This window comes from Tinamus guttatus, unplaced genomic scaffold, assembly GCF_059628265.1.
Source record: "Tinamus guttatus ecotype Peru unplaced genomic scaffold, ASM5962826v1 Tinamus_guttatus_pri_ptg000150l, whole genome shotgun sequence".
Lineage (NCBI taxonomy): Eukaryota > Metazoa > Chordata > Aves > Tinamiformes > Tinamidae > Tinamus > Tinamus guttatus.
The window spans coordinates 4,096,711-4,109,853 of record NW_028288684.1 but is presented as its reverse complement, the minus strand read 5'-3'; the positions used below and the strand labels follow the sequence as shown (position 1 = coordinate 4,109,853).

General features: G+C 38.8%; 1 protein-coding gene across 5 annotated transcripts in view; it reads left to right on the top strand.

The window, feature by feature from the left end:
* Window positions 1-13,143, top strand: part of NBEA (neurobeachin) — a 460,133-nt gene that overhangs the window by 241,447 nt on the left and 205,543 nt on the right. For all 5 annotated transcript variants that reach the window (XM_088522208.1, XM_088522209.1, XM_088522210.1 and 2 more), the window contains one exon: window positions 293-459. In XM_088522208.1, the coding sequence (XP_088378334.1) occupies window positions 293-459 (167 nt within the window). The remainder of the gene's footprint in view (window positions 1-292; window positions 460-13,143) is intronic.

Here is a 13,143-nt window from a genome sequence, read left to right as displayed (position 1 = left end):
CAGACACATTTATACATGTAGAATTCTGTAGGTGAATGTATTTTGTTGCAATTCAGTTGTCTTTGCCATTGCTGCTTATATTTCTAAATATTACAATTGAATGAGTAGTTTCTTTCTGTATAATATATAATAACAAAACCAATTTAGTTGAAAGATGGGTCCTATTTCTCCTTAAGGTTTTAAATTGACCTGTTGATTGTGGACATATATAACATTTTTTAGGAAATAATTATTTTAAGGTAATTCCTAACTCATTTATCTTTTACAAAATAAATGCACTTCTCATTCCTAGTCACAGTGTGCTCAATATGCTGCTGATAGAAGAGAGGAGGAAAAGATGTGTGATCATCTTATCAGTGCTGCTAAACATCGAGATCATGTTACAGCCAATCAGTTAAAACAGAAGATACTCAACATCCTGACAAATAAGCATGGCGCCTGGGGAGCTGTCTCCCACAGGTAAGAGGCAAACATAAAATGCATCATTTTTAAATGTAGTTTTCAGCGTTTAAATGAAGCAGTCATTGCCTCTGTGAAATGTTACCTGTTAGAAGCTAGTATTGCTTTTTCTGTTGTTAGTCTTCCTCACTTACCATTTCCTTGAAAAAAACTCTGTACTGAAGATTCACAGATGCAAGTCTTTCGTAGACTGCAGGCATAATATTTTATCACATTTTAAATAAATTATAATAGAGTATTTGTCAGTTATAATGCAGCCTTATTGTTTGCTTATCAGTAGTTTTGGGGACTTATGTGTTAGGATCTTTCTGACCTAAATGCTGTAGATGAGACTGTAAGAGAGAGTTTCCTACATAGATATTGATAGAGGAAGGCTAAGATAAAGAACAAAGAGGCAAGATGACTCGTCTAACATTATAGAGTAAGTCAGCATTAAAGTGGCAATCAAAACCAGATCAAATCAAAACTTCAATGGCTGTCTGAGCTCTCTTCTCTATGTAGCTTTTCTGTGTAAGTAATAAATTGGTAAGAGTCACTGGTAAATCTTTACTCTTACAGCAAACCAGTAAATACCAGCCACATATAATCAAGCTTACATGCTTAATTCAAAACTTATATGTGTACTTAAATGGAGCATGGTGCACAGTTGAGCATAACTAAAGTGCATGCTTAATTCTGTGGGCGCTCTTGTAAAAGAAGCTTGATTCTAAATGTATAATTCTTATTGAATGTAAGTGGTAATGTGGTAACTGAGATTTTCATCAGAGCTGTGCTGAAAACTTCTTAAAAATTTGTTCTATTCAACACAGAAATAAGATTAAACATTTTCATATCTCATATTAAAAACAGAGCCTGTTGTTCTGTTTTACAGAAATAGCCAGTGGCAAAAGGGCTGACCCTCACATGGAAGACTCGGGCTCAAATTGCTCCTTTCCTTCACTCAGAGCAAGGTCTTGAACCTGGGTCTGCCATGTGAGTGCCCTGTCTGCCAAACTGGAGACTGCCAAGTCTTGTTCTTGTGTTTGCATTCTCAGTAATGAATACTTGATTATTTATTTAAATAGAACAGCTAAAAAGGAAAAAAAAAAAAGAAGAAAAAAGAAGAGAGAGAGAGATTAAGGAAGATCTGTTCCCAAACAAACATCTATGTTTTTGTAGTTTAATTTCCTATTCAAGTCAATGCTTCAAGTCAGGCAAGCAGAGCAGAAAGTTCTCTTTTATTTTTGAAAAAATATTTTCAGTGAAAATCTAATTGAGATACAGATAAATACAGATAAATATATCAGAAATTCTATGTGAGGGTATTTTGAATACATGTCTAGAGCTTGGGCTTATTAGAAAAGATATTGAGTAGTAAATTTGACAGATAAGTAATAATGTTTAATAAATACCATTTATACTATTCATGTTTTTTGTCATTTTCTGTAGTTGGTTCTTGCAGTTATGTAGAGTAAAAAAAAAATGTAATTTTTCACATTCATCATCCTTATATCTTCCAGGGAAATTGCTATTGCCTACCTGATGATGGAAATACATTTATTTTTAAGATGGTAGAAAGCATAGAAGAAAATCAGTCTTTATAGAAATTCTCTATAGTCTAACATCAGAGAGGTTTGGATGGAAATTACAAAAATTTGCTTTTAGAAGATTATGATATGGTTGATTCAAAGCCATCTTAGTCCGTAGTGGGCGCTCATGTCATCTCCAGTTGAGGCTTAAAGCTGTATATCTGGAACCTTGAACCTGATGAAAATTTGTTAAAGCTTCAGTTCCTTTAATGTCTTCAAAATCTTGAGTAAATTTATTGCTCAAGTTCATGACTGGTTAGAGGCACTTTGCAGATGCAGATCAGTTTTTCTCCTTGCTGTTCGTCACTCATACGTGAAGGAGAACATCTCTTCTTTGGGCCTAGCAACTTTCCTGTATATTTGAAAAGTCCTAAATGGCAACAGCTGCTCCCTGCTGCGACTTATTCTTCACTTTAAGCATGGTGGTTATCCATAGACCAGGAAGCAGCTTGATACATGTGGCAAACCTGTCAAATTTCTTATACTGAGCAGAACACACTTGTATTTCACTGCTACCATGGCACTTGCTGTGTGTGCCTGCCTCTCGCCTGCTCATTTCACCTCTCCCTGATAGGTGCTGCCCTTGGCCTAGGTACTTTGTAGCTGCAGGTTGGCCCTGTCTGGCGCTGAAGCTCTGGTGGGGAAGTGGTGACAAGACAAGGTCTCCAAGGAGGGTTTTCACCCTGTGAACACAGGAGCTGAACAGGAAGCCGCTATCTTTGTGCTGCAGGCCCTACCACACGTGTCACATGCAGCTGGGTGATCCCGCACACAAATCTCATGGGATTGGCACACGTCTGGACTGCGAGTGGAAAGCGCTAGGATGGCAGCAGAGAGATAGGAGAGCATGTGCAGTAGCAGACCGTATGGGCCTTTTTAAGGACCAAAAGCCCTGGTTTGCAGCAAGCAAGTTTAAAAGGTTTCATGTTCAGGAAGTCGCAAAGGGACTCGGGAAACTAATTATGAAAAGAAGGCAAAAACTTTTGTTATTTAGATAGTTTTCAATAGCTTTTTATATGATGGAAAATAAAATGGACTCTAGAGTTTGACCCAGCTATAGAGAAAATTTTTGCTGTGTTTGGAATTCGATGCAGTGAATTTGTAAGCCTTCCCAGTTTTGGTATTGTTGTACGGTACTATTGTACTGTACTGCATGTACTGTTTTTGCAGAAAACAACAACCACCATTTACTATGCTTAATCTGTAGGTGCCACAAAGTTCATTCTTTGTGCATTTATTGAGAAACAAAGAACTAACTCAACTGCTGGTAGCACTGTGAGTACTGAGCAGAAAGCAAGGGGCCTGATGAGTGAACTCGTACAGCCTTGACCAATTATGAACTTGGAATATATTATCATAAATGTCTGAAGACGAAGAAGAATATTGAGCAGTAGGACTCAACAAAATAGCATGTGAAACTTCTGGTGAAGTATAGCCCTGCCTGTATACTTACTAATTTGATGCTTTGAGTCTGAGAGCATATTTATTGGTTAACTTCTCTCTCTCTAAATATTATAAATAACTCTTTTGAAAATCCTTTCTCTTATTAAGATTAAAAAAATACATCTTTAGTCTGGTGTAAATCATGATTCTGCCCTTGGATTGAACGAATTTTGCTTTGCTCATTTTGGCAATGTGATACTTTTAGGTATCTTCATGATAGCCTACCCTAAACACTTTTTTTCACTTTTTTAATTTCAGCTTTCAACCAAAATTAGATTTTTTTCTATTCAGACAAGAGATTGATGAGCTGGTTATTTCTTTGATGCATTGCCACTTATTCAGAGTGAATATGCAACATCCTATTTCCTTGAACTCAGGAGGAATCAAACAGGGTATTTCATAGCTTATTGTTCAAAGCCTCTTTAAGCCAGCACTTACCCTTAGCTTTTTTCAGGGTTATGGTCTTCGTGTCCCAACATATGCTTCCTCCTGACTTCTCTGTCAGCTTCATATGGTGCTTCTCTTCCTCCCCATCTGCTCCTCTCCCCATACATATCTTTCTTATAAATAAATAGATAAATAAATAAATAAATAAAGGCTTAGTAAAACCTGCGTATGCGCGCAAGTCAAATTCTTTGCCAGCCATATGTATGTCTGTGTTTTGGGTAGTATCCTATGATCGTGTTTGTTTGGAGTGTCTTGTATCAGCTGCTTGATTTAATACAATATCATTACTTTTTAAAATATGTTTATTTAGGAACACTAGTGTGTGTATGCCTTATGGCTTCCATAGGTTGAAGACAATCTGGGGCAATACAAAGGGTTCTGAGTTCCAGTTTGCATTCTAAATGTAAGCATGAAATACTTGTCGCAGTCATGTTATCAGTTCCGATATACTCAGGAGGATTACTATAATGAGAAAAATGACATTTAAAAATGAGACCTGGTCCCCTTGCTTTCAATCATTTGATGAAGGAGGTTCCACCTACACTAAAGCAGCTTTACCAATCAGCAAGTATACGAGGGCTCTTTCTGTTCAAATCCATCTTTGGTTAAACTAGACACCCATAACAAATTAATCATTCATGGTGGAGGGCAGAGCTGTCAAACTCATTCTGTGGTGAAGACCAAATTCGTCTAGGGAAACAGGCTGGAAATAAAAAGTTTCTTGCCAGACAGCTAGTCCTGCCTCTCGCTGCAGCATGTGCTTCTGCGGGGATGGGGTTCTGCCCCGCTGGGGGCAGGGGGGAAGGAGGTTGAAAGAGGAGAACACCTCTTTCCTGAGCCTATAGAGCCTGGCAGTTAAATAAGGTGATTCTGGGAAGACACTGCTTCTAATCCAAATGTTTCCAGTTTACAGCAAGAGGGACCAGAACACAGGAGTTTACTAAAAAGGAGTTTCCCTGACACCCAGCTTGTGGCGTGTTCTGCCTGCACCACTGTACTAGCTGCTGCCTTGGGAAGTTCAGAGAGTTCAGAGAACTGATTGTGTCCCCCACTGAAAATCAGCCCCATCTGGTTCAGCTGTTCATTCATTTCTGCCTCATTTTAACTGCTAGGTATAAATTACAAAGGGAGCTTTAGAACAGTGGAAAAGATGTGGGATCAGATCCAGCCTACTGGATCCAGCAATATACTTGACATGCCTGCTTGAACGCCTGTTTAGGTTCTGCATCTTTCCGCATACTCTCCGATAGCTATGAATTTAGTCTGTTCCTAGAATTCCTGGAGAATAATTCTCTCTTTAAAATAGATCTTTCCCAGGTTAATCGTACAGAAGCTGCACCTTTTCTGCTTATCATTGGCTGTTCTGATTCCAAGTTCCAAATATTTAGTTCCAAGATGATTTTATTGTGACAAAAACATTAAGAAGATTTTTTTTCTGCCTTCTGTTGTTCATACTTAACTACAGTACTCGAGATGACATGGTATCAGCAGATGTTGTGTCACCAAATTGATATACCCTTCTCTATCAGGTTTTAGCCATCAGTGTGAGCATTACTAGTCCTCTAATCTGGTCACTTTATTTTTTGACTCTTCCCAATCTCTTTCTTCTCTTCCTTATCCCACTTGAAGTTTGTGTTGCTTCTGCTGCTCTTCACCAGTTTTGTTGCATCCTCTTCTCATCCCGTACCCTCTTGCTTTTTCCTTCCCTGATGACCACCGTGGGGGCAGGCAGGGTCTTTGAAGGAGCTCTTGCAAATGGTGCTATGACATTTGAAGAGCATGCTGGGTATAGGAGGCTGGAAGAATCCAGCATCATTTCTGGAGGATGGGAAGTCATGTGTGAGTTGCTATTTGTAGCTTAGAGAGACTTGCCAAGAAAGGCAGTCCCAGGCAAGGCAGACTTGCCACAGACTAGCCAGAGACAGGCTGTGTGAGTACTTAGTTTTCTTTACATGTGACATACTCAATTCTGTATCTATGCAAGACTCCTTCTTTTTTTTGTTTTTTTTTTGGGGGGGGACTGTAGCGCTTATTATTACTATCATTTTCTGTGATGTAAACGCTCTCTCTAAAAATAGGTAGTATTCTCCAGTGCTGGGTAAGGCCATGTAATCAGCGAAGAGCTGTTCATTTCAAGAGAAAGATCTGTTTGTCAATGGGAGTACAGCGTATTTTATTTTACTACACTGTGGGTAAGGCTTCTTTGTTTACTTTCATAGCATTTCTTGTGCAGTAGAGACTTAATTTATCTTCTTTACTCTTTTCTTCTTGCTTGTTGTTGTTGTGTTCTCCATTCCTTGTTTTCCTTTCCTTTTATTCCACGACAAACGCAGAAGAAATATATGCCCATGTTCTTTCTCTTCAAGCTTTACAAACAACAGATCTATTAGATATCAGTAGAATCTTCAACTGAAACAATCACAACAGAAATCCAAATTACATGTAGATGTCTTACTAATGCAATAAGAATCACAACAGAAATCCAAATTACATGTAGTTGTCTTACTAATGCAATAAGAATATATATACTTTGAGAGAAAGACCAGCCTTAACAAGCTGAGGACTGTTGCTTTTTCTGCAGTCTAGCGGTAAGCCAGCACCTGCACATACAGCAGCCTTCCAGCACACCAGTGATAAAAGTTGTGCTGGTTCAGACCAGGGAGCCATCTAGCCCAATAATTTAACTTCAGCTGTACATGAGCGTTCGTGAAAGGGTAAGAACAGAGCAACTGCACGTGGTATTTCCATCTGATACTCTCATAGACTCCGTATAGCTTCAACTCAGCATTTCCTGAGCAATCTCAGTTTCAGTCGGTCTCAATTCTGAAGTTTCCTTATCTCAGTAGGACATCAAAAGTTCAGCTGTCTTCCTTCATTTTTCTGCTCCTAGTTCCTGCAGTGGAAACAGCCTCTGCGGTGAGTGTCAGCAGATTGGACTAACAGTTTCTATGCCTCCAGTTTAGACAGAGGCAGAATCACAGGTTGGAAGGGACCTCTGGAGATCGATGTAACCTCCCTGCTGAAGCAGAGTCACCTTTCCTATTTCAAAGAATTTTGTCCAGACAGCTTTTGAATATCTCCTAGGAAGGAGACTACACAACCTCTCTGGGCAACCTGTACCAGTGCTCAGTGACCCTCACAGTAAGGAAGCTTTTCCTCAAGTTCAGTTGGAACTTCTTGTATTTCAATCTGTTTTGCCCATTGCCCCTCATCATATCACTGCACAGCCTGACTCCATCCTCTTTACACCCTCTCTTCAGTTACTTATACACATGGGTAAGATCCCTTCCAGGCTCGAGTCCCAGCTCACTCACACTTTACTCATGGGAGAGATGCTCCCTTATTCACCTTAGTAGCACTTTGCTGGATTCATCACAAGTAGCATCACGTCTCTGTCATGTTGGGGAGCACAGCACTGGACACAGCACTCCAGATGTGGCCTTACCAGGGGTGAATGTCACTCCCTTGACCTTGATCTCCCTTGATCTGTCTGAGCAACAGACTTCCTAATGCAGCCCAGGATACCGTTGGCCTTCCTGGCCACCAGGACACATTGCTGGCTCACGGGCAGCCTGCAGTCCACCCAGACTCCCAGGTCCTTCTCTGCAGAGCAGCTCTCCAGCAGTTCAGCCCCTGGCAGGTCAGTACTGGCGCATGGGGTCATGCCTTCCTAGGGGAAGGACTTTGCACTTCCCTCTGTTGAACTTCCTGAGGTTCCTCTCAGCCCGTCTCTCAAGCCTGCCAAGCAATCGGAATGGCAGCACAGCCTCCTGGTGTACCAGAAACTCAGCAGAAAACACACGAAGGAGGAATTTCTCACTCAATGGACACATTTGCCTCATGTCAATCTAATAATGTTCGTGCAATACAGAAGGGAATTTCCCATTTTTTCCATATAGTGCTCAATCTGTAAGAATGGAAACCAAAGAATTAAAAAAAATAACAAAATAATTTTTGTAGTTTTTGTATTTCCAGCAAGGCTTTTTCTTTTTCAAAATGAGTGAAAAGTATCCTATTTATAAAAGTTTCACCATTACAATCTAGCATTCTTGTCTCATGTGGTGCTTCAGCTGGGTTATAGATATAAATTCAAAGCTTTAGAAAATGTTTGTTTCTTAGGGAAACATCAATAGCATTTTTACAAATTTAGTTTTTGTTGGATTCATCAGAAATGCAAAACTATATCCAAAAAGAAATCCTAGTGGAGCCATTTTGATCCTCCCTTCCCTGAAAAAAATTAATGTCTTGTACTTTTTTGTATGAAGTATATTTACGTCTAACCATATGTATGTAAAATAATTTGAGGCATTCAAGTTGGGGGATGGAAAAGAACTCAGGATTAAATCATCCTCAGGCACAGACACAGGCATAATTTAGAACATCCCTATCACATGTTTCATATCCTCTTTTCTTTGAGAGGAAAAAGAAAGTGAAATTCTGCAAACACCTTAGGAAACCTGTTTTGCTTCTTTGCTAGCTTTATAGTTGAACTTACATAGACATTATTGGTTATTTTCCTTTGTTACAAATTAGACCAGTTGTACCTGATTTTAAAGCTAGCCCTTCCCAAAATCTGTGGAAGCCGGCACGGTCCTTTCAGGGTGTTGTTGTCCTCACCAGGCCAGCAGTTCCTCCAGCCTTCGTTCACTGGCCAAATTACCTACATCTTGCGTGGTTGTGGTGTCTTCCTTTAGATTCCTTCCAGTTTGTCTCCATCTCCCTTAGAAAGCAGTGCTCAGAACTGGACGCTGTGTTGCAAGTGAAGCCTCAACAGTGCTAAGTAGAGCAGAACTATTAATTTATGTTTCTGTCATGTTATAATCTCAGTGATGCATCCTCAGATGAGACTGTATGGTCAGTCTGCACTTCCCAAAACAATTTGTAGGCTCTTACTCACTCTTACCTTTTGAAAATCATTTCCTAATTTGTATCTGTGCTTCTAATTATTTATAACAAAGATGGTTGTCCCTTTCTTTCATCTTACAGATTTTAGACACTCAGAAAATTATTATTCTCCTGCATCACGCTCACAATTCTCACATCTCAGGTGTTGCTGTGAGTTTTCTCTGATACCTCATTGAAGGTGGTAATGAATCCTCTCACTTGAGAACACCCCAATCTGGTTAAGGAAGTTAACTATTTCATACTGAACAGAAGTGCTTCCCTGTTGTTTTTCACAGCAATAAACTCTGATTTGCCTTGGCAATCTTCTGTGGTGCCAGCCTAAGCTCTGTCTGGGTACTAAGACTTTACCTTCTGATTTTCTCTGTTTCCCATTCTCCCCATAGCAGCATGAAATCAGCTAAGATATGTAACAGGCTGATCCATTTTTCTTCCTCGTCTCCTCAGTCATCATAGAGCAATTCCCCCTCCCCACAAAGAAATTAAAAACAAATTCATCTTTTGAGGCAATAGCTATTTTTGCTTTTTGTGGTATGACATTCTCCTTTAAACTATTTTAGATTTTTCCTAAGTTAATGTATCAATAGCATCGAGTTCATCTGATGGGAAAGAGAAAATATTTTCTCTGCAGAGCAGGTTTTGGTTGTGAAAGCCAGCACTGCGTTTGAGGAAACCAGAGATAATACCTCTCTTGTCCTTGTCATCTGTAGTCTTCGATGATCCGTCCCTTTACTGTGAACCAGAAAAACACTCTGTGCTTGTTCCTATTTCACTTTATCTCCTGTAGCTCTTTCTGCAGTAATTTCTAATATTTACTAATAGATTTTAGGCAGTAATTTTACTGCATACATGGAGCACCTCTTCTGCTGCATGAATATTCAGAAGGTGGCCCCATGGGGTAGGTCTGCAGCCTGCATGGGGCACCTACACGTCCAAAGCAAGGAAGAGCACCAGCCAAGTGGAGGACATGCTCCTTTTGCCTTTGTTGTCAGTTTTTGCATCTGGAATTGTTTTGCTGTTTAACTGATTCCTTTGATTATTTTAAATCCAGTCATCTTAAAGCTCTTTAAGCCAGTCTGCTGAGTCTCTTTCAAGTAACTATTACTGCTTAAAAAAAAAAAAAAAAAAAAAAAGGAAAGAAAGAAAAAAGAGAGGGAGTGAAAAGAATGAGCTTAGTCAAGTTGATTCAGAGACCCAGGAACTGTCACAGACTTCTCTTGACTTCAGGAAGGTTCCTCTGCTTGGTAATACTGCAGTCCTCCCTGGTAAAATAAATGCAGTAGTGCACACTGTATTACTGAGGAGTAATTAAATCACTCAGGATGCTAAGATACTTATTAAATGTCTTGGATAGGTTTAAGTGTCATTATCATTTGTTTTTAGACAACCTGTATAGATTTGGTACGTGTAAATTACAGTATTTACATGCAAAGTAGAGTATTTATTTTGCTATGGTTTATTTTATTATGCTTTGTTGTTTTTCTTACCTGGCAAGCTCTTTTTTATTGGCAGTAATATCTGCTCGTGGAGAGGTTTGAAATATACGTAAATATATTTCTCGTACCCTTACAGACATAAAATATCTAAGGGTGACTTAAATTGCAAGCTTCTCCTAGTATTTGTGCTCTCGAGTATATTGATATCTTTTGTCAATAACATGGGCCGTTGGTTAGGCTGTAAAGCTCCATTGCTCAAGAGTGTTGTATTTTGAAGTCCTCTGTCATGGATGTGTTGCAGAGATGGAAGACTATTTATGTTTATGGCATTTTAAGTAACTTGCTAAGACCCTTTAGAATATACAGAAAAGGCTTGTTTAATGTCATCACTGCTCACTTAATCCTGTGACCTTGACATGATAGTCTGCCCGGAAAGCTCCCTGCGGGTAGTTCAATAAAATAGATGAACATCAGACTCTAATGATTGTTTCAGCTTCAGGAATATACTGCCTTATGCCATAAATACTTCTTAAACATTCAATAGCGCGGAACCATTTTAAAACATGGTAATGTAGCAAACTAACCAATTGCCGAGTTTATCAGAAAATCCAAAAAAAAGGATTCATAAGCCTCAGGCACACTTCGGTTATACAATTTGAGAATGTTAACCATCATTTTAAAAAATATTCTACCGTATCAATAGACTTATTTTTTAAGTAATGTATTTCTTAAAGTGCTCTATGCCAACACGGTTATTATTTTTATTATTTTATTGAATAGCTTATGCTTGCACATTTAGTTTCCAGGTTCTCACTGTTTTGCCCTTCTCCTTTCATATCAAATTATATTTATTGGGTGGGAGTGCTTCTTTGTTTTTGTTACATTCACAATCTGAATCCAGAAAAGATTAATGCGTAAGAAATCTCTTTTAATGATTTACTAGAAGTTATATTTGCACTAATGGTAGGAAGCAATAAAAATGTACTCAAAGAGGAAGCTAAATTTGACATCTCTTAGGCCCAATTTAGGAGTGCTACTGAAGCCTTTGGGATTCAGGATTGTTTGCTATAATAGGGCCTTAATTTTTATGCGTAATATATCTTGTGCTATGTGAAAACAGGGAGGAAAGTAAAACATGATATATTTGCCTTGTGATGAGTGGAAGTGTTGTTAAAGCATTAGTAAAGATATTTTCTTTTTTTTTAATGTAGAAGCATTTAAGATTTTTTTTTTTTAGCTAGGAAAGTATTGTTTTCACAAACCATAGTATTATTTTACACTGAACAGTGCCCCTACTTCTTATATTTTTGTAAATAAAAAAAAATGCTTTGTTTTCAAAGTTTGATGACAGCTTAGTAGTAGAGGTAATTTATTTGGTGAACTTCAAACAATATTTTCAGTAGTAGAGTTTTATACAGAAATATTGAGCTACAAATCTATGAAAATGAATTGACTGAAATCCCTCAGAAAAGAAAAGCTGCCAGGAGCATAATGTGATGTGTAGCATCAGAACAGAACTGAATCTGCTCTGTTTACTGATGTAACCTCCATCAGCTACCGCTGAGACACGTAGGGGAGGGAAAAACAAAACGAAACAGAAAAAAAACAATACTTGGCTAAAAGGCAGCTGAAGTGGCACAGGAAAAGAATTTTATAATGCCATTTCCATTTGAGATGATGATGATGAATTAAGTTTTTTGATTTACTAAACAGCTCCAATTTCCTTTTATTTTTAAAGGGCTGAGACAAAGAAACTGTGTAAATGTTCCCCAAGTATCTGTTGCTTTTGATTCTTAAAGGTCTTGGAAATAACAATGCAGCTGAATTGCCATGTGAATCTTGTCAGCATGGTAGTCTCTGATTATTATCAGTTTTAATAGAGAAGGTGATATAAAGATATGAAGTCTGCGAAGAAAACTAAAGTAGTAAAATGAGTTCAAGAGAGAGATTGGAGTTTATGTTCTATTAAGTAATGATAGAGGAGTATTATCAACTGTCTTTAAAATCAAGACTTTCAACATACAAATTACTTTTTTTTTCTGGTAGTTTAAATAGTCCTTTAGCAATCAAGTATACATTGTCTCAGTTTTCTGCCTTTTTTTGAATAATGATACTAGATGTGTTGTCCTTTTTGCTTGTTGATGAATATGTCCCCTTTCCTCAAAAGAAACAGAATGTAACAAGAACATCCAGTGGCAGGCAGGAACATCAGTTTTCCTAACACAGAAATTAAAGTGGAACCGTGAAACTGTGGAGCTTCTAGAGAGGGTCCAGCGTAGAGCGACAAAGATGATTAAGGGACTGGAGTATTTATCATATGAGGAAAGACTAAGCGAGCTGGGCATGTTTAGCCTGGAGAAGATTGAGAGAGGATCTGATCAACATACCTGAGGAGAGAATGTAGGGAGGATGGGGCCAAAGTCTTCTCTGTGGTGGCCAGTGACAGGACAAGCAGTAGTGGGTACAAATTAATCTCCATGTGAGGAAGAACTTCTTTCCTGTGAGAGTGACAGAGCCCTGGAACAGGCTGCCCAGAGAGGATGTGGAGTCTCCTTCTCTGGAGATCTTCCAAACCCGCCTGGATGCCACCCTGTGCCACGTGCTCTAGGTGTCCCTGCTGGAGCAGGGGGGTTGGACTAGATGATCTCTAGAGGTCCCTTCCAACCTCAACCGTTATGTGATTCTGTGATTCTGTAAAGCCACTGTATAGTATGTTGGATTCTGGCTGTGGTGTTCCCTATGCATCTGAATCATATTCTGTATTCTGTAGCTGAGCACAAAAGTTCAAAAGGACTGGACACCACCATATTTTTATTAGTATGAGACAGAGACCTTTCGTCACCTTTCCTATCTTATTCAGAAAGTACTAGGATAGTTCCTCTGTTCCA